The sequence below is a fragment of the Poecilia reticulata genome, linkage group LG16 (genome assembly GCF_000633615.1).
Source record: "Poecilia reticulata strain Guanapo linkage group LG16, Guppy_female_1.0+MT, whole genome shotgun sequence".
NCBI classification, from domain to species: Eukaryota; Metazoa; Chordata; class Actinopteri; order Cyprinodontiformes; family Poeciliidae; genus Poecilia; species Poecilia reticulata.
Window position 1 is genome coordinate 20,902,787 of NC_024346.1, and position 25,327 is coordinate 20,928,113.

Here is a 25,327-nt window from a genome sequence, read left to right on the forward strand (position 1 = left end):
CCTGTGTTTGAGACATATGTTGTACAAAGTAAATTTATAAACAGATTTTATTTTTCTACACTAGCGTAACTCATGTTTGAGGTGTTACCTTAAAATACACCCCCAGGTGTGCCTCCATTCAACTCAGACTAACTGATCAAAAGCCTATATAGCTTTGAAATAATACTATTCTAGCATTTAGTGAATTGTAAATAGACAAGTAGTATTCCTGGGAGAACTGCAAATCTTTGGTTTTATTTAATGGAGAGAATTAAAATAGTCTTATACATTGTATGTATATCAGGTTAGAAAACGTATAAATTTGCAATAAAACTTTAATACAATTAAATCAATATTTCACATACATTAATATTCATTCACTATTAGGAATATTTGTTTGCGTTTGTATGCATAAAAGAAGAGTTTTGAACTATTCCCCCGACCTACACTGACGTACTGTTTATGTAGGTCAAATTCGGCCCGATAGAGGGCGCAGGAGGATAATTTGCTATTTTGACGTAATTTCTAACCGAAGAAGAAGAACTGGTGGGAAATTTGACATTGCGGGAAAGTTTGCTAACACAGCAAAGAAGCTAGAGTTTTAAACTTGGACATGGACCGCTACGTTTTGGTTTTATCCTTTAGCCAAGGTGATGACCACTTGACTGGCGATTATAAATGTAAGTTTTAGTTTCTAACAGACATATACACATCTATAAAGTCAGAGCTGTTGAACCTTGTTTAGCTAACTAGCTGTCTACTGTTTTGATGAGTTTATGCATTTCATAAATTAACGTCTGTAGGTTTTCATCAACACTGTGACGCAGAAAATCTGTGGTTGGATTCCAACTGACTGTCATGTTTTGTCCAGTATTTTATGATTGGAAATTAGTTTTAAGATGCAGTAGTGTACATTAAGACGTGAATCGTCGATGTGTGATAATAGTAATAAATCCAGCAATTTAAAACAAAGTTAAAGCAGTTTTTCACATGTCAGTTATCTAGCCGCTTTTTTATTTGACACTTCTGTTACAAGAAGAGAAGTGATGGGAAGGAATGTGCTCTTCAACTTGAACTTTTTAATTCAGAAGTAAACAAAAAAATGTCTCTTTAGTGTAGCGAAACATTGTTTTTCTGCATCTAAATATCAGAAATTAGTTTTTACTTTAGCTAAGTTTACAACACACTACCCAATATTTTTTATAATTAATAGTTTGCTCTGTGCTACTAAGAGAAGTACATTTATTTAAGCAGGACTGTGTCAAATAAATCAGCATTCTAGTTTTAAGAACTTGATGGCATTTTGTGACTGTTTCTAGGTCTGGAGCCATTAAATAATATCTATAAAAGACTCTTGGAGATTTCAGCTCAGGAGTCAGCAAAAGGGATTTGTGAGTTTCCAGGTAAAACAATTGATAAATGTGACTATGATTGCTTTGTACATGTACTGTGTTTACACCACAATCTCTCTTGTTTCCTCAGCTTGTTCCCTTAGTGGCAGCCCAGCAACTACAAGGTGGTACTTTGGTGTACAGGTGTGCCGAGGAGCGACACAAGTGAGAAAATCAGAACAGTCAAAACAATTTTGGAGATATTTTTCAAAATTTCAAATTACCATTGTGGTGTTTAACTAGGGAATGAATCACAAAGTTAATGCGTTAATGTAACTTATTTTGTGATTTAGATGTTTGACTCAAGCTTTCAAACATGAGTTTCATCTTTAAATCTCTTTAACCCGTTTTGTAGTTTTGCAGCTCTGATTGGGAAGAGTTGGGAACAAACCATCAGAGAACAGACTCTGAGGAGGAGAGCCTTACTACACCCGAAGAATGTCTGACCTCTCTTAGTAACCTCGAGGCAGCAGATGACCTGCCACCTCTGGCAGAGTAAGGGCTGATTTTGTTTTCTGTACTTGTACCTTCTCCTTGAATTTCCATTTATAACTAATTCATAAAACAAATCTGTGTATTAAACTTGCACCTATGATTATATCATTGCCCTAACCTTTACCCTAGACAAAATGATCTTAAGATAAATTTTGTGTATTTTTCTAAAAATATAAAAAATGTATAAAGTATTAAGTAATTTATCTTTGTCAAGCAGGCTGTTAGAAGAGGCTGCAGACGGACTTCATCAGCTGACAGATAAGCTGCCTCCGCCAGGTAATTCAGAACGCAGCAGACCTCCTCCCTGTGTTTTTGATTTTTCTTTTTTCACGCTATTGTTTAGAGCTTCTATATCATTACAATATGTATGTATGCACACATATGCATATGTGCATACACACATGCATGTGTGTATGCATGCACACATACATGTGTGCAAACATACGTGCATGCGTGCACACATGTGTGCATACATACACACATGCATGTGTATATGTATGCATGCATGTGCACTTCTTTTGAAGTAATGCAGGTGCTTCTCTGGTCTATTGTGAATGTAAAACTGAGCTAAAAAGCTAAGCTATCAGTTTACTGGTCTGTCTATGCTCTGATCTCCACCTATGGATATTTATATGAATAAAAATAAAAAGAACAAGATCCAAGATGCATGCTACCAGGAATGGCTTTCTTGGTTGTTAAGGGTGGGATCTGCTTCAGTCTGTGTTTTATTTTTTACAGTTATATTACTTGATAATATTTGTAATAAAAGTTACATTTTGAAAAGGAGACACATCTTTTTGACTGTCATTTAACTCTTTCTTAGGAAAAGCCTTGCTGGATGTTCTGCTGCTGGCCTCAGCTGAGCCGCTCCCTTCAGCTAAAGACCTGCTGCCTCTGCTGGGAGCCCTGAAACACATGGCCTGCTGGCAGGCTGCAAAGATCAACATTGTCACACAGAACATTAGTGGGTGAGAAGGCAGCAATTACACAAAACATAAGATTATTCATGCTAAGTGACAAAGACATTAGATCAGTACAGAATGTGCAAATTTATGTCTATAAAAATGTTGATTTACAAATTGGTTTCTTGCAAATAAATTGTGTCTCAGATTCACCACTAGGGGGAGCTAGATGAGTAAAAATGAGCAAGCGTAGTCAATTGTTAGATCAAAAGTATGTTCAGTAATATATATAAATATGAGCTCGTTGACAAAATGCCAATTCAAACCTTAAAAAAATAACCTGAATCAGGCTTTGAGATATAAAACTCAACTTAATAAGGAAGCTTTGCTTCCTTTCTTCCAGGTGGGAAAAGGTAGCAACCTCTCTAAGTGCACGACTACTGGAGCCTGCTGAACTGTTCAACTGCATCAACTACAGGGAACTGTGGAGGGGAGGCCTGGTTATCAGAGAAAAGAAGGTGAGTACTGGGATTTTTCTATCCAGTTTGTCAGAAAACAACCATGTATTTTTGGGAGGAATATGTAGAGATGACTGAAATTAATGATTTAAAGAAGAAACAGAACTGAGGAGAAAACCTGACCTACTGGTTCATTTTTAAATAGTCCCTTAAGAAAACAGTTGTTTTCATATAATTGTCACTTTTTTTGTCTCTTTTCAACTTTTAATGATCGTTGACTACTAATACTTCACAATCATTTCATTTAGAGGTCTTCCAAAAATAAATCATCAATAGTGAAATAATGTGGATGCAAACACATACACAGTGCATAACAAAACTTTTTCCTCCCATAGTTTTAAGAGAAGAACATTAATAACATTAAACAGTAAAGAAATGTCTCTTTGTAAATAATGTATTTCATGTTTTTCTTGTTTTGGGGATTTAAGGGAACTTTACTGTTGTTTGGCCAAAACAACATAACTATGATGAACAGTAGAGAGTGGGTGGTAGAGATTCAGACCTCTGGTGATGGTACCCAAAAGGGACGTCTCATTAAAGAAGAGGAAGGGTTTTTTTTTTTGGATGATGTTTGCACATCTCAGCAATTTTATGTTTGTAGTTTTTCACACACAGGAATATATGGACTCTTTGAAAAACATGTGCGTAGAAGCACACTAAAGAGAACAAGAAAAAATAAATCCATAAGTTATTTTTATAAGCCTGAAGAAAATACAAGCTCAAAGATTTCTTGGTCTTAGTTTACTAGAAAATTTCACCTTTTGCTGTCAACTATGCTCAATATCAGTGTGGTTTTAACGGTTCAGGCATTGGGAAGTCGTGAGTAAATGAGTAATTAATTATAGACTGCAAGGATTGGTTGGGTGGTTTTTGCATCGGTTCTAATAGAGAAGAGAATCTACACTATGGTAAAATATATTTTTAAAAATGTTTCTTCTTGTTTGTCACACCTAAAAGTTTATGTTTTTAAAATAAATTTTAACTTCAGAAAGAAGCCGTTTAGCGAAATCGAAAATGCAGCACGGATGGATATTTCTGCTAATATTTGTATGAGATTGAATTTATTTTAAAATGTGGAATTTGTAAGGAATGTGTGGAATTTGCACTGTAAACGTATAGTTGTTATGTCTAGTCTAAATTAAATTGCATCTCTCTATATGAATTCCAGTTTCTAGGCTTGAATTATGCCTCCATTTTTGTTGATGCATCCTTTAATATCAAATTATTCATGTCGTCAAACCAGCCTGGAGAGTAAATTTTTACACTTTTATGTCTCTCCCTTGGGTGGGTGGGTAGGGGGGGTGGGGGGGCAGTGGTCTTTTACTGCTGTTGAATAAATGGAGCAATCACTGCAGGTCGTCGGTAGGTCATGGGAAATATCTTGGTGTTGCCAACTCTACGCTGGCAGCACTGACTGCCTGGCCTGGGCCAGTGCAGCCTAGCAGAATTATTCACTGAGGATCACGCTAAACAAAGCCTAGGGGAATGGACATTTTTGCTTCACTGAGGCACAAAATGTTTAGGAGCTGTTTTTGTCTGCAAGCTGTGTCTTTAGGACTTGTAGCTCAAGTTTTTTTCTTTTTTTTTGCTCTTTGTTTTTTTTATTTTTTTTTTAAATTTACTGTATAAAAAAATTTACAGCATAAATGAAATGTTTTTTTAGCAGAAGAGATAAAGTATATAGCCACCAACTGCCTGGAGCATTTAACACGCCTCAAATGTGAGTGTGAGTTTTTTACAACAGCAGACATGCAACCAAACTCTTGTGTCAAGAGGATTGCACCTGTCCCCTCCAGGTTCACTTGTACACTAAAATGTTTGTATATCAAAACATTTTTCGTGTTTATGGTAAAACCCCTAATCTACACGCCTAAAAACTAGGGGGTTGCTGATTGCAGGTTACCTTACAGACACATTTGTTAGGGGTGTGGGGGGGGTCTATTGTTGATTGCAGACATGACCTGGTGGGCCGGTCTATCAGTCAAACCTCTCTAAGGGGACAACAGAGGACAATGGTTAATTTTTTGTATTTTTTTAAATGTTTTTCAGTTAGGTTGATGAGATCAGAGGATAAGAGCTGCTTCACAATCGGCCGATCACCAATCTTCCAAAATTAAGGAGATTGGTGTCGATAAATCAATACACCCCTATTAAAAACTATGTAGCTTTCAAGTGTATGAAGATTAAGTAAAAATTACATTTTCTTATTGCAAAGTCTACACTGGCATCATGACTGTGTCCTTGTTAACTCACTGATCTATGAGATTGCAGGCGCTGAAGTATTCCTTTCTCCTGTGGTATTTTGTCCGAACTTCATTCGGACAAAATACCGTATGGTGTTTTTTAATCTGTCAATTTCTCTGAAATTTACTGTCATGTAGCTTGATTTAAAAAAAAAAAAAAAAGGCATTGCTCTGTTAATGTAAGAGGACTTTTTAGTTTCTAAAGGCCATAGCACAACCTTCTGAGAGAAGAGAGCTCAAGGTTCCTTTTAGCACCTCCAACAGCCTTGTGATAGTTACATAATAAGTCACAGATCTGAAATGCTTGGCAGCGTTCTTGATCCTTGGAGTTAAATAATGGTTCTCACTTGTTAAATTTTAAACAAAGAAATGTGCACTGTGTATAATGAAACTCTCTGAACTTTTTTAAAAAAAATTTTTTAAGTTTACTCAATCCAGTTTTCTTTAAAGGAGTTTTTTAATGCACTTGAGGACTCTTGAGTTTTGTGAACCAGGGTTTGATGGGAAAATGTGTCAAGTGAATCCGCCACTAATTCATGGTGATGTAGACGCAATTCAGCTACAAAATGGCAAGGATCACAATTTGACTCTACTGTTAATAGGGAATATTTACAGCTAGAAAGACTTTGAGAAGTCAGGGACTGGGTAAATAAACATCTGAGAGCGATCTGGAACGCCTGGCACTCTGATGTTCTTTTACCCCAGCTTGTTGTGGGGAATGGGGCTCTGTGCAAAGGGCTTGTTTACTATCAAAAGCTTAAGAAATTATGAAATATGTGCCTTGGAGGCTGGAGGGGCACCTTTTGAGTCTTTAGTGTCCACTTGGATTCCATCCATCCATCTATTTTCTTACACCCTTGTCCCTTAGTGGGGTCGGGAGGGGTGCTGGTGCCTATTTCCAGCTAACGTTCCAGGCGAGAGGCAGGGCACACCCTGGACAGGTCGCCAGTCTGTCACAGGGCAACACAAAGACACACAGGACAAACAACCATGCACACACACACACACACACACACACACCTAGGGGCAATTTAGACAGACCAATCAACCTAACAGTCATGTTTTTGTTTTGTTTTTTTGGACTGCGGGAGGAAACCGGAGTACCCGGAGAAAACCCACGCATGCACAGGGAGAACATGCAAACTCCATGCAGAAAGACCGGGAATCGAACCCAGAACCTTCTTGCTGTGCAAGGCAACAGCTCTACCAACTGCGCCACTGTGCAGCCCCCATAACTAAGAGAAAACAAGATAATAGCTAGAACGAGGCTTTTGAAGTTGTTATAGCAGCTTCAAAACTCCCAAAGAAAAAAAAAATACTGTCACATTTAAGTTGGTATTTTAATTTATTAATCTTAGCACTATTGCAAACTAACTAGTTTGTCAGGAGTTTCACTACTTAACCTTGTTCCCTGTCATCGCTCTATTCCAATGCTACATTTGACACATCAGATGGTGGCGGTGTAGAAATATTCTTCTGCCGACCATTTAATCCCTTAAGATCAAAACCTCTTCAGACCCTTTTAATTGTATTAAAGAATCAGACATTTGTAGTACAAATAGTCAAATTGCAAAACTTTAGAAAAGCCCATTCTGTGTCGGTACTGGTATTCATACATCCAATAACAAAAAGATGGGATGTGCTGGTTTAACGGTGGTATGTGGGAAAGATCATGAGCTATAAATCTTTAGCCCCCCCCTCCCCCATCTGTATTGACCCATGTAAGACAGACTTGCTGTGGAAGTTGGTATTTCTTTTCAATAAGATGTCCACTCGGATTGTCTTTCAAAAATGTCTATGAACTAGTGTCAGTTGTAACATCGCTGATGATTACCAGGATTTTGGACAGTATTGTAACATCAGCAGTACCGCTCACTTGTCAGGGCTTAAATTGCTACATATGATTTATCCATATCCCATGGTGCTGGTTACTTCGTTGCATGCAGGAGAGGATTTTTTTTTTAGCCTTAGCTGAGCCTGCTGAGGCAAGCATCCTCCTTCTCCTTCACTAGAGTGACCTTTTCTGAGTTGCTGCCTTCAGAAGTAAGTGGGCTCCAGCTGCCACTTGCTAAAAGGTACACAGTTGGAGAGAGGAGAACACAGAAGAAGTCTCTAAGGAAAGCTTGTTTCAAAAGGAACAACACCGCCTCAGTGCCTTGTGCTGCAGCTCGTATTTCTGTATGAACCGGTCTTGGTATCTGTAACAAACTGCCATGTGGTAGTTGCATAACATGGCTTTTTTCCAGCAAATGCTGCGTAACAAGCACTTGCTAAAAAAGACAATTTAGAGGAAAGACAGTAATAATAAAGGATTTTGTTCATGTGGTTTGTGTAGAACAGCAATTAATTTCTAGCGGCCGCTGTGCTTGCTAAGAGAGCTTGTTAGTGATTTAATATTTTCTTCCTTCCCTTGTGTGTTTGCCTCAGTATGTATCAGAACTTCGCTTTGATGGCTTTTCCCTGCGCTCTCCTGCGCATCGGATATCGGACTCGGGTCTCTTCCAGGCTCCCACCACGGATCACAAAGTAAACTCTGAGGCAAGTCTCTCAAAACAAAATTTTTGTATCCCTGACCTTTTTAACACTGATGATTGTTTTTTTTTGCTTTAGATTAAAAATGCATTAAGTCCTGAACTGACTTTGAGCTTTGTTTTCATGAATATATTTTAATACCATGGAGTCTTTGTTGTTGCTTCTGTCCTTGTGTGTTAATCTGAAGCCTGGGGAAGGTTTTCAGAGCGATTGTATTCTGGTTCTGTCTGTTCCTAGGAACCCCATTTAGCCTCGTCTTACCTCCCAGGTGTTTAGTAGAATGGAGAGTATGCACTCTTCTCTCCTAATGGTTTCTGATGGCTGCAAGGGGATGAGGTCAAAATGGTCACTTTCTTGCTGGCCTTTAATCGCATAGCGGAGCCTGTAACATTCAGGCAATTGAAGCAAATCGATTTTATCAAACAAAAAAAAAGAAGCGCTGACCTCTTCTTCCTCATGACCATTCAGCTAGAAAATTACATTTTTATTATATACATTCAGTTCTGTTGTCCATGGGGTCTGAAGAGGGAACTTTTTCTTCATCACCTTTGTTCACTCTGCCAGTTTTTCTGCTTTTGACATTTTTTTCCCACCTGTATTTTTGTTTTGAAAATTAAAAGCGAGTAAATAATAATTTTCTTGCATTTAAAATGTTAATTTAAGTGATTATGGTGATTTCTCATGTTTGAAACACCAAGGCTGAATCCAGCAAGTATTATTTATTAATAAAAAACAAAAAAAACATCATTGTGCTGCACTTGCCATAATATTCCTTCACCATAGATAAATGACAGATCCGTGCAATGTCCAGTCCTAATGTGAAAAGCAGTTGTTTGTTGTAGTTGTTAGAAAGCAGAGAAATACATAAACATTTTTGCTTCTCATTAAAGTTAAACACTTACCCACGTTTCAATTTGCCATGGCAGCAGCCACCGTTTTAGACATGAACTGTGTCTGCAGAGATTTGGTCAAACTCATTAAGCAGAACCATTACTGGTGTAGTTTATGACCGTTATGTTCCTAATGTTTTTCTGTGGACAATATGCACTCATAAAGAGCTTTGTTTGCACAGTTTGTTTTTGTATCGCAATGTGTTTTGTAACAATTGCATTACTATGCCTGGTACAGTGCAGTAATGGGCTTACTATAAAGATTAATAAGTAGCAACAATAAAACAGAGTAAAGAGGACTTTTCCCAAGGAACTCAAAAGTAATGTTTGGCTTTTTTATGGGCATAGCAAGGTGATCTTTCTGTTTTATTAATTAGACAATCAATAACTAAACATTACTTCTATGTGAGTGTTATTTAGGGAAATTTTGGAAGTATTAATTTGTACATGCCAGTTTATTTTATTGGTTCCCTGTTGCATTAGCATGTTTGTGTGTGTCTGTCCTAATTTTTAAAACGGCTCCAAAGTTTAGATGTGTCTAGGCGTTTGTTGTGTGTGCAGCTTATTTACTTGCCCGCAGGGAGTAAAACAGAAAGCATGTGTCTGTGATCTCATCAGACTCCTGTACAGAGAAACAGATGGTAAAGATTGTTTTGGCATGAAAACAAAAATGAAAGAGCGATGACAACAATCATACCTCAGCACCACTGGGAAAATGACTTTTAAAATAACCTGCACACAAGCACTCACATACAGGTTTGTTAGCTATACTGGGGGAAGAAGTGTTTTTGCTTCCATTTTTCTATAGCTGAGCTCATGATGATTTGTCCTGTGGACCCGCCTCCTGCTGGAGGTTCAGGGTGGATTGAGGCCTTGGTACAAGGTACGAGGCCTTGGCAAGTTGAATTGGACAGAATTGAATGCGCATACCTTGTCACTGCTCTGCGTACTATGTGCTGTGGTTTTATTTATCTGATATTTTAGATGTGTGTACTTTATTTTTAAAAAAACGTTCTTATATGTGGATTTTGTGTGTGTTTTTTTTTTTTTTTTTTTACATATTTTGCTCTCACTCTGTTCTGTTCTGCAGGTCTTCCATTATTATGCTCCAGTTTTAGACTTGGTTCAGGTGGTTGATCTGTCAGAACTGCCCACCTTTCTGATGTCCAACACTCACTTTGAGTTGTATCCTTCCTAATGCATCTGCCTATGTGCGCGTGTGTGTTTAAGAATAAAAAAATGGCAATATTTCATTTCAATACGCATTTATGGTAAAGGTCAGCACACTCTTTTTCAATTATAAGATTTTACACATCAGGACTAGAAAATACTATGCTCTCCTAATGAGGCAAAAAGATGAAAGTAATCAGAGCCAAATATAATAATTGCTTAATTATAATACGCTGTGGTAGTCATTTAAAAAAAAAAAAAAAACATGAACTGAAACACATAAAAAAATAAAAACATTTTTCATCTATGTTGTGCTTTAGAATGGTTACAATTCAAAAAACACAACAGGGTTATTGAAGAACAAGTCAAATGCTACTCATATTAAGCGCCTCTTGTTAAAATAAATCACAGTTAAGTCTGAGTAGGTCTGTTTTCTGTTGCCTGGATTTTGCATTGTTCCTTTACAACAAATAAAAAGAGTCCTGTCTGGGAAGTCTGTGAAAGCTAAGCTTCTCTTGGACCAGCTGAGCGCTCTCCGTGGAAAGGTACTGATCTGTGCTGTTTACATACATAAGATCTTTTCAAATATTTTAATATCCAACCTTGTAACTTAATTAAATCCAGTCAAATCTTTCACAAACTTTTTGTGAAAGCAGGATTAAATCAAGGAGACACGTTTTTCATGCTATTTGATGGACTGAGGTTTTTGGGCGATCTCATGTTTATTTGGTCTTTCTCCCAGGTTGGAGCTTTGTTCAGCCTATCCTGTACGATTACACCCATCACCCAGCCTCCAGCCAGTCAGCTAAGCTCCCAGCGCTGGAAAGAGTGTTTATCCCGCACACCAAAGGCCTTTCTTGGTATGACTTTGCATTTTTAAGCTGTGAAATAAATTACTTGCAGCCCCTGAGATGTGGCCTGTCATCTTCTGAAATCAACTGCATCTGCACTGAATTATTGAGGTACTTTGTTAGGAATGAAGCCTCCGAGGGTGGTATAAAGAATTATTATGGAAAATAAAACAAAAATGCTGGGCGCATCAAAAAAACAGAGAAAGGCATGAAATAAATGATTACCTTCACCTTGAGTACATTTACATTTACACAGCAAATTGAACAAGGATGATGTATTTTGTGTGCTTAGATCCTCAAATAAATGGATTTATTATTAAGAGTACAAAAGTTGAAATGACCTATTCAAGAACTGAAAACGAGCTCCTCCAAAGCAGGCATTGCTGTGTGAAACAATCCAAACCAAGAAGAAAAATTATTATTATTTTTTTTTTTATATACTTTGACTGTCTATATATCATCTTGTCCTGCAGTGCCCGATGTTGAGGTGAAAGGTGAAAGTGCAGTCTACTTCCTGCTGGTCCAGGGAGCGGACGATGTCGGCTCTGGTACCTGCAGGGTCAGGTTGATGCATTCACACAGTCAACTCAACGGAGCTGCTGCCATGGCAACCCTCTCCAGCCTGCTAAGGGAGAAGCCTTTTTCATCAGGTATTTTATATGATAAGACTGCCGTGTTTTTGTGTCAAGAAATCTTGACCTTTGTATTTATTTTTATTTCCTGCACTGAGCCTTTGTGCCCAGGGAACAAACTGTGTCCCGGTGGGTTAGATTGGCTGTGTAGACGGGTCTAGTAACGTATTTTGTAAATGCACCTTATTTGTTTCAGAACAGTTGTAAATCATTTGAATTCATTAGTTGAGCAGATGGTTTGTTGGTCAAGTCTTTGAATGAGTTAATGGTCCCTGTTTATGTGTTTCATTTTAATCCTTGATTCCACTAAGACCTTCCCCGCGTGTTTCTCATTCACCCATTCACATCCATCACTTGTACAATTGTACAAATGCTACTCTCTAAATGCAGCACGTTATGTTCTCACTCAGCACCCTTCTATAAAAACTAAGTTGAGATGCACCAGTCACATATCTTGTGGCTGAATAATGACATATTTTTTCTGTTTTACAGATTAAAAACCCTTGCTGTCTTAACAATGAAAGGTTTATTGCACAAAAAATTCTCAAAAAACCCCATAAGGAACAAAGAACCCCCTGTTGTTCAGAGCAGGAAGAAGCTGTGTTTTTTTTTTATCATTAACCAAGCATGAAATATCTTGCAACAGAGCTATAAATTGATGTAATGACTCCTTTGTCTCTCTTTGAATTTTTAAATATTAATCTGGCTGGCCTAAAGTGTCATTATGATCTCTACCTGTTGTTCTTGTTCTCTTTTTTTTATTGCTGTGTTATAATTACATATATCTTTTCATTGTTTTGATTTTTAATGGCTTAGGCCATTAAAAATCTAGGGGTTTCCCTTAATAGGCTTCCAGAGAATTAAGCGAACAAATCAAGTATGTCCCAGTTTTACAAGCTAATTTTAAACTTATTTTACCGTCTCAATTTTCTGATATTTCAGGATATACATTTCTTTCTATTACTTGAAATTTTGCTTTTGTTGTAACTATACGGGAGCATTAAGGAGCCTTTTTGTCATGATGGATCATAATTATCATGATTCTGTGTGAGAGAGACCAGTCTGTGTCAAACAGCCCTGCAGTTAAACAGGATTTTAATTTTATTTCAAATTGAAGTCAACATGTTTACTGAGTGAGAAATTAGCTACCTTTAGCATTTCTTGTTAAAAAAATATTGCATGATTCAGGCAGTTGGCATTACTAAATGTGAATAAAGATTACGGCGATGGTAAAAAATATATTGCCAGTTTACTTGTTGAATCATGCAATTAGAAGAAGGGTTTAATAGCTACAATAAAAATAAAGATTTTGCCACAGATTATTGGGGAAAAACCGATAAATATTTGTTCATCACTTACCGGAACTTCAAATCTTCTTTGTTAGATGTCAGTCTCTCTACTTCTTGGTTGAATAAAATTAATTTAAAAAAAAATTAAATTGAGCCATCAACTTCCTGTGCTGAAGAGTTGCCCTGTTCTCATATATAATGAGTATTTTATCAATGTTTGCAGATGAATGAATATCAGGTAGTCATTTGTTTTAATGTGTTGTTGTTCCAAACTCCTAACCTTTATTAAAGTGGAAGCACCATGGTTGCAGAAGCTGACGGTTGTCATGGCTCACCCTCTTGCCTATATTGCAGTAAACTGAATTTTAATACTGTTTGACTCCACAGATTCACTTTATTAAACCCACATGTCCCAATTTTTCTGTCTCCTTTCTCCTCCTCTTGTCTCTCAATGCACAAGTTAGTCGTGCTTGTCTGTTATTATTTTTGTCATTTTGACAGTATAATATTAAAAAGGGGTAAATAAGAATTATTCAGAGAGAATTTGTGGGAGTGAGAAGTAGAAGAGTGACGCTTACGAGAAATGGAGTTGTTGTAGATGGATGGCTGAGTTTGGTTATATGTATCTAGAGGAGTAGACATGTAAGAAAGTCCTTTGGCTGAAAGTTTCTCGTCTTTCTCTTTGGCTTTACATGAGATTTCAGCCCTGCTGTGAGGTGTCCTCTAGTGAGTTGGTGCTGTTGCTAACATTTTATGCAACCTTGAAGACACTGTCTTTTGTAGTTAAAAAGCTTTAAAATGCAAAGTGAAGCCACAGAAGGTGCCCTTTATATTAAAGAAGTATTTTGTTTGGAAAAGCTTACTCTTAAGCCACTTCTGTGCACCGCTCCATTTCTGCAATGACTTGTGGCCGATTTACCATTTACAGGTTCAGTTTTCCTGGCATCTGTTAATATCTGCTATTATATTTTGTTTTTTTAATCCATTTGACAAAATGTCCCCAAACAACGTATAATTTGGCGTCTTTGTTCCCACATTGAAAAACAAAAATAAAATTTAAACCAACCACTTGGAGTGCAAAGTGGCTAAGCACTGAAATGGCCAGAAGGTGAATAAATAATAGGCTCCATAGAAATTTAAATACAATTTTTAGTGTCCAATTGTTTCTGAGCTCAATTATTTTAAGACATCTCACTGATTTTGAAAGTAGAACCAGTGCAAGCACAAGTTGGAAGTGTGATATTGACCTCCAAATTAATCAGACTTGAATCCAATCAAATGAGTATCTTGGACCAATCCATGGAGGCCTCACCTCGAAACGTGAAAGATCTGCCACTAAAATCTTGTGAGACGGAATATCACACCTTCAGGTGGAGCCTTAAGTTACTACTGAGCAGGGGTCATAATGCTTTGCCTAATTTATCCTTAGTTCTCGTCTGTATGGCATTAAACATTTCCTCATCTGACAAGTTTGTGTTTTTTCACTATCAGGTCAACTCGTCCAACACAAATGAAATACACCTTTACATAACTGCCGAAGACATAAATCCAGACAACAACTAACAAAATATAATCCGCCTTTTTAATTATGTTAACAATGAAAAGAGTAATCTGCAGTTGCATCTGTTATTTCATCCCTTTTTCTTTAATTTCCTCTCTTTTGATCAGGAGAGGCCGACGGCAACTTCCTCCATCCTTTGTCGTGTCTCCAAGGAGATTCTCTACTGAGGAGGGAAAGAAAGGTGGCCCAGGTTCAGGCGCTGGTTCTCAAAGAATATCTTAGTAAGTGAAACAAAACATGATAAATTAAGAAGGAAAAACTCAACATTTGTTGTATGCAGTTACGATTACAAGACATTGTGATTGTTGGGTGGTATTTCTGTAAAACTGTTGTATAAAATTTTAAAACAGCCCTGAGAGGAGTGTAACTTTCTGAGAGATTACTAGACTTTTTTAGACATGGCATCAAATAGTACAATAGCAGGTGGGCCAGCTGCAGAAGTTCAGCAGTTTCCTGGGAAGTTCTTCTGATTATTGTGAAGTGTGTGAGTTAAGTGTGCTCCCAATGATTGATGAGCCCTTTTGTGCTCTTCGGCGTGTCTCTGCAGCGTGTGTGTGGTCACTGTACAAGCTGAGGCTTGTGTGTTTCAAGAGCTTCATTTATCATTCTCTTTCTGTTTCACCAGCTCTCTGTTAACCGTGAAACTTCAAAAGTCGCAGAAAAGCCTACGTTGTGGACTGTGCAACTTAATAGAACTGTGATGGAGACCAGGGGTTCCATCCCATGTTGATTATTGATATGTTATTTTCAGTTCAAATGTATTTTGTATCAGTTCTTTATTTCAGTTACTTTGACATTTGGTGAACATTCTTTTTGGGTAGGGAGACTGGCCATCTTTCCTGTTCAGAGAATGTGGGGGGGGGGAATGTCAGTTTGTTTTGATTTAGATTAGTCAATTTGAGTTAATTGAGTACTTGCCTTTCTGGGTGTGTCTCAGCAAGGTGGAGCAGAGAGGGAGACAAATGCTCCTGGAACATACCAGCTTCCATTAAGAGGGGTAATACGCTGAGGATGTATTTTGTTACCTTTACTTTTTGATTGACCTTAGAATAGTTTAGTTTTAATAATTTGCATGCATGTAAATATTTGGATCATTTATTGTTGGTAGGTTTGTGTAAATAGTGTTGTTTGTCCTTTTTTTTGTGGTCACCCCTTCACCTGGTGTAAGTGGAACTTGCCTCAGGTATAAGTGTAAGCTGCTGTGTTTCACTAAGTGTGGTTGTTGATGAGGATGKTGGTGTAACTTGGAGCTCCGAAATAAAAACACCTCAAAGACATATTGTCGCCTCACTTCCTCCTTACGAACGCAGAGCCTCCGCCGGTCAAAGTGACAAGAACCAAATAAATTGTTTGATTAAAATACAGGTCAAACCTTACCGTTTTAAAAGACCTTCCTCTATAATGTGGTTGGATTGGTCAGATTTTTTTTTCTTTTTAAGCTTTAGCAAGCTTATATCAGGTGATTACGTTTTCTTTGACAAAACTATTATCAATAGAATTGAAATAATTTTTCTAGCCTGATGGGAACAAAGGCAACGTCACACTGTGAGAGAAGGTTTTTACTTTATGCTACAACAAAGAAGGAGATTATATTAGGAGTGCACCGACTGCAGTTTTCTGCCCATTGACTGATTTGTTATTGGCCTTTTAAAGAGCCTGAGCTACCGATTCCAATTTTGGCAGATAACATTGTTTTTGTCTGAAAAGTCACTAAATGTAATTCCAAAGTCACTAAATTAGCAATGGTGGGGAAATTGCTGATTTTCAGACCTTTGCGGACGTAGACAAGATTGATAAGACTGAGACTGTTAGTGTGACATATTATTAGCTCTCAGCTTTGATGTCTTCACTAGCCAGAAATTGGTAGAACCAATTTTCAGGTGGCTGCTTGTCATGAATTCCACACAAAATCTAACATGTTGCCAAAACAAAATCCTGCCTCTGTTTATTTATAACCAGGGCAGAAAGGAGAAACTTCAGCTTCGTGTTCGGTGCCCGTCAATGACTTGAAGGCCATATTGAATCTTGCCAGGGAGCAGCACCTCAAGATGTTTGACTCCATTCTTCCAACCGCTGAAAAATGTCTGACAAATGAGCAGCCTGCAGAACATACAGGTAAGAAGCAAGAAAATCCCACAAACAAGGCAGCTCAACATTTTTGCTTTGACACAGAATTCAAACCTGCACATATTTTCTTTTTCTTTTTTTTTTTTTTATCCCGCTGTGTTTAAATGCTGTTTTTCACTTTGTCTGATTGCCTTCAACAGTTTTTCCAGTTTAACAAAGAAATGTTTTATGATAACATTCAATAAAAGCTATTCTTCTCTGAATAAGATTTATCGCCTTCTTTAGAATTCAGTTTCTTCAGTCTGCTGTTTTCCACTAGAAAACAGAAAGTTCAACCCACTGCTTGCTAGAAAAAGATGCATTACTTATGGCTGCTCATTGTTTAGTACATCAGTCTTCACAACATGTAGCCTCATCGGGTGACCATTTCAGAAAGCAGTAGCTTATGATTTGCAAATGAACCGTATTGAAAGGAATTAAAGCTAAATGTGTGCGGCGAAGGTAGCAGCAGTTCTAGCTTTAGGGCTTGTAGACCCAGATGTCAAGCAGCTTTCATGTCATAAATGCTTTAATATCAGTTGGAAATGAGTTTTCACTTTACTGTCCATCATTATTTTCATAGTTTAATCGTCTTTGCTTGGAGGTTGAGGCTTTCGCTCAGCATGTGCAGTAACATTAAGAGAAATTGTCGCAGCTGAGCAATTACTTGATTTATCATCTCCCATAAAGTGCACATTATTGTGTCTTGTATATTCTGAATTTTGTGCCACTTGCATAAATACAGTGCTCCTGAATATTACACAAAACAAGCACTTGCAAAACAAAAATCAGGAACAGCTTTGATGAGCTGCTAACAGCATGTGGAGTCCCAGTTAAACGACGTTTAACTGAAGTCCTAAAAGGGGTGTGGGTTTTAATGTTTTTATCTTTTTTTTAAATCTCTTTCTCTTTCTCGCCGTTTATTCAATGTCACATGCTGTTTTTATTTTAATTATGTAAAGCACTTTGAAATGCCTTGCTGCTGAAATGTGCTATACAAATAAAATTTGATTGATTGATTGATTGATGTGGAGACGAGCAGTCTAAAGGGCAACTCCGTTTATTTACCTGTAAATCCCTTTTCACCCTCCGTTCAAAGGAGGTGTGGGTTGATACACTTTTAGGGCAAAGCGTCATCTCTTCACGCAGAAAACACTTTTCTCCCTCAGGCCATCGCTGTGCACGCGATGTTCATTCCAGCCGTTTTGTCAGCAGCGTCGACTGCCTGTCCCGTTTAACGTTACCTACTGTCCTCTTGTCCAAACGCAAGGAAATGTGCAGAGTTGGTCATATTTAGTTCGTGTTCATTCCTTCAGACTCCCATTCTGCCAGAAGCTCTGTGTGTTGACATGCATCAGGGGAAAGTTCAGATAACTCTTGTAATCCATCACGCGGCTCTTGTTGCTTACATTATGCAGCTTACGGCACCGTAGCTCTGTCTGTTTATCATGCACCAGCTTTTGCTCCTTAAAACTGCTTTCATGATCTGTGGGTTTCTCTTCACCTCTAATATATAATGCCACCTGTATGATGTATTGCTGATTCTTTATGACAGCAGGACTTTTGTTCCTTGTAAGGAGCTGTGAAATTTTTTTTTTTACCCATCTGCATGTAAAAAAAATGATAGATATTCCCCGCTTCTCCTCTCTCTAGTCATGCTCTTATGTACGCTCGAACGTTTGGGGTGAGAGCAGAATGACTTACCAAGAGAACACCTGAGGTTTTGGTTTATGCAGGTTAAAATGAAGCCGAGCGCAGAGCCTCGACAATCAGTTTATCATAGTGGAACAGCAAACTGTTTTACTGAGGTTATATATGGTAGATGGAATCAAAATAACCAATTATTGTAAAGCTGAGAGAAAGTTATATACGGTTTCCCAGGATATCTGAATCGTGTGTGGTGTCCATTTATATTCGGACCTTTTTATTGTCTTCAGAAATCATCTGTTCTCTGTAAATTCAGCTGTTCTGGAAAGGCCTCAGAGGTTTATTAGAGAACATTAGAGCATCATGAAGACTAAGAAACACAGCAGACAAGCGTGGAGAAGTTTGAAACAGAGTTAGCTTACGAGATAACACACCGAAAGCTTTGGACGTCTAATGGAGGCAGATCGAAGGAGAAACTTTTAAAGGCTGCAAACAATTGAAGCTCGGGTTGGAAGATGAGCCAAAACCTAAGACTTGTTTTGTCTAGTTTTTAAATCCAGCTCTAAACTGTATTCTTTTTATTCCAGAGTTACAGACTGTCTCCCAACAACCATCTGATTGGCCTGAGAGAACCGTCCTCCACAATATAGAAAACCTGCAGAGAAAACGGCAGAGGAAGAGGTGAGCAAGGTCTTCCCAGTCGGTTTCCCCCAGAGCGGGCTTTTAATTCTTAGAATAAAGGTATTCATCATTCTTATATTTGTATGTCTCTTAGGCTTGGTCTGCTGGGCCCCGGCTCCACTGAAAGCCTCCTGGGCCCTAAAGACAGCCAGAGGGGTTCATCTGCTTTACTAGATGCCAAAGAACTTCTAAAGCACTTCACATCTGATGGCTTGCCCACAGGGGAGTTACAACCGCTGGCTATAAGCAGAGGGTAGGTTCTAGGGGTTCTGTTTGTGATGGCTTTTTTGCCCCTGACTTGGTGCAAAGCATCTCTTAGTTGAGCACCAAGAGTGAAGCTTTAACATCAGCTGTCTGAGATATTCATATGGAAACAGATTATTATTTTTTTTACATTTGAGAAACTTTATTTTGTGTTTTTAAAGACTGTTCTCACAGAATTACCACACACTTAGTGTTTATTCTGGTGCCCGGTACCAGTTCAGGTCCCGGGACAAAGAAAAGAACAGATCTTATTATTTTCTTTCAATTCCACAAGGGTAGCAGAGAAAAAGTTTCCCAGTCAACAGGTTCATCCACTTGACTTCTGAAGGTAGTTGGTGGTACAGGATTAAAATGGATTGAACATAAATGTTTGCCTCGCTACTCACAGGGTCTTTAGCAAGTTTTGGTGGGCAGAGCATCATCATTATTGGTAAAAATTGAGTTTAATCAAAATATTACGAAGGTCTTTTGATTTTCTGCCTACTCTTGTGACTCTATGTCTGCTGCTCCCTCTCTTCTTTTTCCCAGCAGCAATAACATGTTCCAGTTGTCACCAGACCTCTCTCCCAGGACAATCAGCAGGATGCCCTTCAGCGTAGCCTCGTCAGCTCATTACCATGGCATAGAGTCAGTTTCTATAAAGCCCTCATTGCTCTTTCATGACAGCAGCTTCTAAAGGATTAAAAGTGATGAGGCTCCGATTTAGACCTGGCTGTCTCTGTTTGCATAGATTCTGCCTGGATAAGCAGCGATCACTGGACAGAGACCAGGCTTTTGTGCGCCTCCAATCCCGTCTGATTCGCTACGAGACCCAGACGACCTGCTCCAAGGAGCCATGTGCTCTCCCCTTTGCCCTCAGCCCCGCCCCCTCACCTGCTGTCATGTCAGAACCAGGAAGTGTTCCCGATGGAGAGACCCTGCAGAACAACGAAGTAGCGCAGCTGAAACGCAGGTCCTGGGACACTGACGTAGCTGGAGGTTATCCTCGTAAAAGGTTTGATGTTTTATGTTCCTCTTGTGAGGAATGCGAGTTGATTTAGTAAAACTAAGGAGAAGTACATCATAATTTAAGGTTTGTTCCTCTCTGTGTTCATCAAGGCTGGTGAAGTCGGAGAGCAGCGACTCTCTGTGTTCGCAGAGCAGCGGCAGCAGCGGCACACATCCCTCCATCAGGTCTCTACGGCAGCAAGCAAACAGATCCCAGTCCGCCTCCTCCTGTACGAGCCTCTCCTCAGCAACAAGACGGCCGTCAGGTAGGACGAGAGCATTTGGAGCGGAAAAGAGTTGAAAGAAACGAGGGACCCCGCCGTGTCACCACTCTTCTCTTAAATTAGTTTTGCTGTTTCAGAGAGGAAGTGGCTTTTATGCTTTCACGTTAACACTTCCATTCTAACTCTGCAGGCTTGGCGACTCTGCCATGTCCAGAGAGACCGAAACCCCAGCAGCAGAAGGTCGTCCAGGGACAAGCCGAGGACAAACCTTCCAAAGAGTCTCGCTCCCAGAAACACAACAGGGTGAGTGATGCATGGCGCGTTATGCTGGTTAGTTTACCTTTGTGCAATATGGCAGCGTTCCTTTACCAACATTTGTCTTAATCCTTTATTTGGAAGTTATACTAATTTTCTTTTTGTTGTCAACAGACTTTCACTTCTGATTCCATTCAGGATCTTTATCCAACTGTGTCCAAGTTCATTTATTAGCTTCTCGGGTGAAGTTGTGCTTCCCCTTATTCTACATTGTTTAATGTACAAGTAGCAACAAAGCTGCCCCACAGCATGATGCTCCCACCACTATGTTTGGCAACTGGTACAATTTTCTTAGCTTTGAAAGCTTGACCTTCAATACTCCAAGCACATTTCATATAGGTCTGGTTCTCACTCCATGCAGATTTAAAACCTATTTCACTGTGCTAAAGGACACCAGTGTTCCAGTATTTTCCATTTTTCAGACTTGAGCCTTGCTCTTCTAGATTATTCTTAAACATCCTAATTAGTTTCTTTTAATCTCAGGGAGACTATTTGTGTTCGATGTTTGAAACATGGTTGTTCCTGTGTTTAAAAGCCCAGGCAGTCCAAGGAGACTAACTACTTTATATGAGCTTCACAAATCCAATTATGCTAGGCTATAAAAAGCTTAAAATTTCTCTTCATCCTTCTGAAGGACATTTACTCATAGGGGTGTATGAATCAATGTGTATTTGGCTATGTGTAGATTAAAATAAATCCTAAAATACATTTCTACCTTTTCTTGTTTTTAAAAATTGTTAAATATAGTTTAACTATTGACCCTTGTAGAAAGAAAATGTTATATATATTTTTAATGTGCCAATGATGCCTTTGATAATTATATATAAACTGTAGAAAAAGGACAACATCTCAGAGCGATATCTTTACTTTCACAGGTGTTTTCTACCAAAGTAGCGGGGAAAATTATTGGCCACACTGAAACAGAGACACGCTTCTTTTCTCTCAAAGCAAACATATTTTTTTAACAAAAAGAGGCCACTCTGCCATTTAATAGAAAAGAAATCTATATACTGAAAAATGTTCTTTGTGAGAAAAACATCTCAAAAGTAAAAGAAAAAAAAAAGGTGTTTTTATACAACTTTTGAGCTGGATTGATGCTCATTAAAACTCTCAATTACTGCTTTCATTTTTCTCTCATTGTTGTCAGAACAACAGATGCTCACTATGAAAGATGGGTTTTTATACGTTCTTCTAAATACTGCTCACATTTATATATTTATTCACACCATGTGAATCTTTTAAATGATTGAACTATGTAAGATGACATAAATAATGTGTTCTGTTCTTTTTTGAACTTTTAAACAGCTGACACTTGCTGCCATGCAGAAGCTGAACTTGCAGCTTGATATCTTAGAGTTGTTTTTTTATCTTGAATCTTTCAGATTTGCTCTCCCCATAAAATCTCCACAGTAGTTACACGATTAATTTTTTATTTTTTTACAAAACTCTGTAAACAGCTGAATATTCCACCCCCACCCAACCACCAGTTCTAGTGGCAGATGGACACACAATCAAACCCACCGTCTGTCTGTCTGCTACAGATGAGAGCCATGCAACGGCTCCAGCAAGAATAAATATTTTATATTCTGCACGATTCACATTGACTGTGTGGGTTGCATTGTAATGCTGCGGCTTATTGACTTAAAAAAAACAACTTTACTATCACCTACTCCCTGCCTCCGCAGTCACACACAGTTTCGCCCCTCATCCATGGGATTCACACTCAGAAATCCACGCAGGACTCGGCATGGAGTCACGGGCCCAACATTCGGCGCGCGCTCCGCCTCCCGACCTTCACTCGTTTTGATTTCCGATTACTATGCAAACACGCTTATCGTCCGGACCCGAGTGAAGAGGAGAACAGTTGGCTCTATTCAGAAACAATGATCGCTCTCTTTATTCAGGACAGAGATTAAACGCTGCCTTCCCACTCCTCCAGAGACTGAGAAGTACTGATGATTTCTCACAATAATTTATGGCGCTTCCTCAGAACCGTCGCTGTGACAAGATTAAAGGCGGATCCATTTGTTTCAGGAATGTGTTTTTTTCCCCTGTCAGGACACCGCCAGTGAAATATTTCCATGTTTGTACCTGCAAGCTCTCTCTGTGAATGTAAAAGGCGTGTATTTATGTAAGAATGTCACCCCCCACCCCCACCCCCCCCATAGTAAAGACACTTTGACATTCACTGTTTTTAAAAGGAAAACTGTGCTAAAATTAGTCTCTGTGAACTGAGTTTGCATTATGTGGTTGGGGAATAAACAGAACTACTTTTTATGTTCCCACAGATGTACTAATACAAAACTGTGTGTTCCTCCTCAGATGCTGCAGGAGATTGTAGCTAAAACGCTCAAACACCATGGGATCGCTGTCGAGCATGAGTGCTTCGAGGCCTGCAGCAAAAGACTGTTTGATATCTCCAAGTTCTACCTCAAGGTTTGTCTCATTAATGCCCTCACCGTGCCGTTGTTTACCTTTTATTTAACGCTAGTTATTTTGTGTGGCACTGTAATTTCAAACCTAGTTTCAGATTTTTTTTGTATTAAATCATTTTTCTTCTGTCTTTTTACTTGCAGTTTTCTTATGACCTTCTTATAAAAAGTATTACAATGTTGAAAAAGATCAAAATATATGGGAATAAATGTTTTTTTGGAAATTCAAGGACCTCCCAGGTTCTTACTAGTGCATCTCCCAGAGCTGGATTGCACACTCCTCAAAAATTGTGATTTGCGTGTATGTTGCAGAAGAAATGAAATTTTTTGGGGGCGGGTTTCCACATCAAAAAAAGAGAGACTTTTAACCCTAAAACTGACTAAAACTGAAGCTAGAATATAGCATTCATTAAAAAAAGAAAAAAAAAAGAAAAATTGGAGCAAATATGTTAACTAACATTTCTTTGACAGTTTTTAAAAGGACCCAGGTGTAACAAAAGCACATTTTTCTAAAAAATATCAGTCTTTGGTGGCTGACGCGGACAATTTAAGGTTTGAAAATGAAAGGATTATGTGACTACTAATGTTTATGATGACATTCCTAAAAATGTAAAATAATCATCATCAAGCTGTGTGGTTTTGAGATCGATGGCCTTTACTTTAGGCTTAGACTGAGCTAGAATAACATCATTTACCTTTAATAAATGTTTCCTCTTTTAATATGTTTGTATCTTCCCAGGATCTGAAGACGTCTCGGGGTCTGCATGAAGAAATGAAGAAAGCAGCCAGCAGCAACGTCAAACAGGTAACGCCATCGTCCACCGGATTGGGTTTCTTTTTACAATTCTCATCCCGCTGACTTGTTTGTTGTCTCTGTTTTGTAGGTTGTTGACTGGGTGCTGGAGAAAAGCTCAAAAAAAGGGAGGTGATCATCAATAATGAGCGCCGCAGAGACGTTTTAATTGAGGTTCTCTGAGGTTTTGCCTCAGTAGGCAGCTTTTCTTACATTTCAACACATTCGTGAGAGTGATTGATGTTTTAAACTTTTGATTGGTTTTAGATTAAGGATTAAGTTTAATTAACTTAATCCTTTTATTTGATTTACTTGCCTTTTTTGCTTTCCAAAAACTTTTCAAAGAAAACCCATTTTAAACTTCTGTTTGTATAGTTTTGTGTTTAAACCTACTGATATACTCACAAGGCTCTGAAGCTGTAAAGCCGCAAAAATCAAAAATAAAACAAAGCAGAGCCACCCTGCTAAGAGGCCGGCTTGGCGGGCGGCGAGGGGGATGCACATTGGTTTGTTGTTTTCTGTTGTTTTAGTCTTAAAGTTAACTTTGCTTCTAAACACACCAGTGATTCTGTTTGAATATATTTCTTTTTTTTAAACACAATAAATGTATTTTATCTTTAATGCACATTTTGTTATATTGTGGGAAAGGAGGCATGGCTGTGTGGCAAAGATATTGGGGAGTGTTATATTTAAGAAGTACATTTTCTATTATATTAAATAAGAGCTGAAAATGTTCAACCCAATAAGGACGTTATATTTATTTTGACAGCATAAACACAGCCTTAAGCATCTCAGGTTATATCTCTCCTCTTTCTGTTGGGATTACATCATATCTGCAAGGAACAAAATATTACTTAATAGTTTTTTTCTTTTGTGATACTTGATCTTTGTAATTTCCTATTTTAATAATACAAAATGCAGTTACGCTTCCAAAGAAATACTTATGTTTTTGATCTTAACATAACAAAAGCGAAAAAGTTTAAAGGACGTGAATACTTTGATTATTGACCGTAGACACTGAAGAGACATCAGTGGTGACGGTCTCGTCACACGTCAACACGTTAAACTCTTAAATACAAGCACTAAAAATATTACTACATTGTTACTTTGCAATAACCTTTTATTATTTTACAGAGTCAAGAAGTTCAGATTTTACTAAACGTTAGTCAAAACTTATCTGAAAGAGCAAAGGTTTGCCTGAACTAAAGTTATTGTGTCGTCACGCATGAACACTGAGCTCAGTGAGTTTAGTGAGTTGATCCTGAAGGCCAAAATCTCATAGCGTAACAATCAGCTCTAATCTTAACTGCTGTTAAGTGTCTCTTCGCTAAATATCTCTTTTCCTGATCAGCTGATATCTATGGATCGACGTCAAAGCTGTGTCATTGCAAGGCCTTTTACCATCTTTACAGATAAATTTGGTGT

General features: G+C 38.2%; 1 protein-coding gene across 4 annotated transcripts; it reads left to right on the forward strand.

Annotated features, from left to right (window-relative positions):
- Positions 1-34: 34 nt before the first annotated feature.
- mtbp (MDM2 binding protein) lies at positions 35-24,527 on the forward strand. Of its 4 annotated transcripts, none has more exons than XM_017309721.1 (23): positions 35-659; positions 1,299-1,382; positions 1,462-1,535; positions 1,726-1,865; positions 2,080-2,141; positions 2,689-2,833; positions 3,171-3,285; positions 7,956-8,066; positions 10,041-10,135; positions 10,599-10,665; positions 10,863-10,980; positions 11,445-11,621; positions 14,561-14,674; positions 16,413-16,568; positions 18,794-18,887; positions 18,982-19,140; positions 19,680-19,778; positions 19,882-20,145; positions 20,250-20,404; positions 20,553-20,665; positions 23,000-23,113; positions 23,849-23,914; positions 23,994-24,527. In XM_017309721.1, the coding sequence occupies exons 1-23, from the start codon at positions 593-595 to the stop codon at positions 24,036-24,038; spliced, it is 2,634 nt and encodes an 877-aa protein (XP_017165210.1). In that variant the 5' UTR covers positions 35-592; the 3' UTR covers positions 24,039-24,527. The 4 variants fall into 4 exon arrangements, with proteins under 4 accessions (XP_017165210.1, XP_008430447.1, XP_008430448.1 ...); XM_008432225.2 differs by having other exon boundaries at positions 19,683-19,778; XM_008432226.2 differs by having other exon boundaries at positions 2,083-2,141.
- Positions 24,528-25,327: the final 800 nt, after the last annotated feature.

What these genes read in the sequence shown, in the direction of transcription:
- mtbp (XM_017309721.1), top strand. Translation starts at nt 593, where the DNA reads ATGGACCGCTACGTTTTGGTTTTATCCTTTAGCCAAGGTGATGACCAC. An exon ending in TGGTTATCAGAGAAAAGAAG is followed by an intron (nt 3,286 to 7,955) that starts GTGAGTACTGGG and finishes TGTTTGCCTCAG; the next exon opens with TATGTATCAGAACTTCGCTT. An exon ending in TCCAACACTCACTTTGAGTT is followed by an intron (nt 10,136 to 10,598) that starts GTATCCTTCCTA and finishes ACAAATAAAAAG; the next exon opens with AGTCCTGTCTGGGAAGTCTG.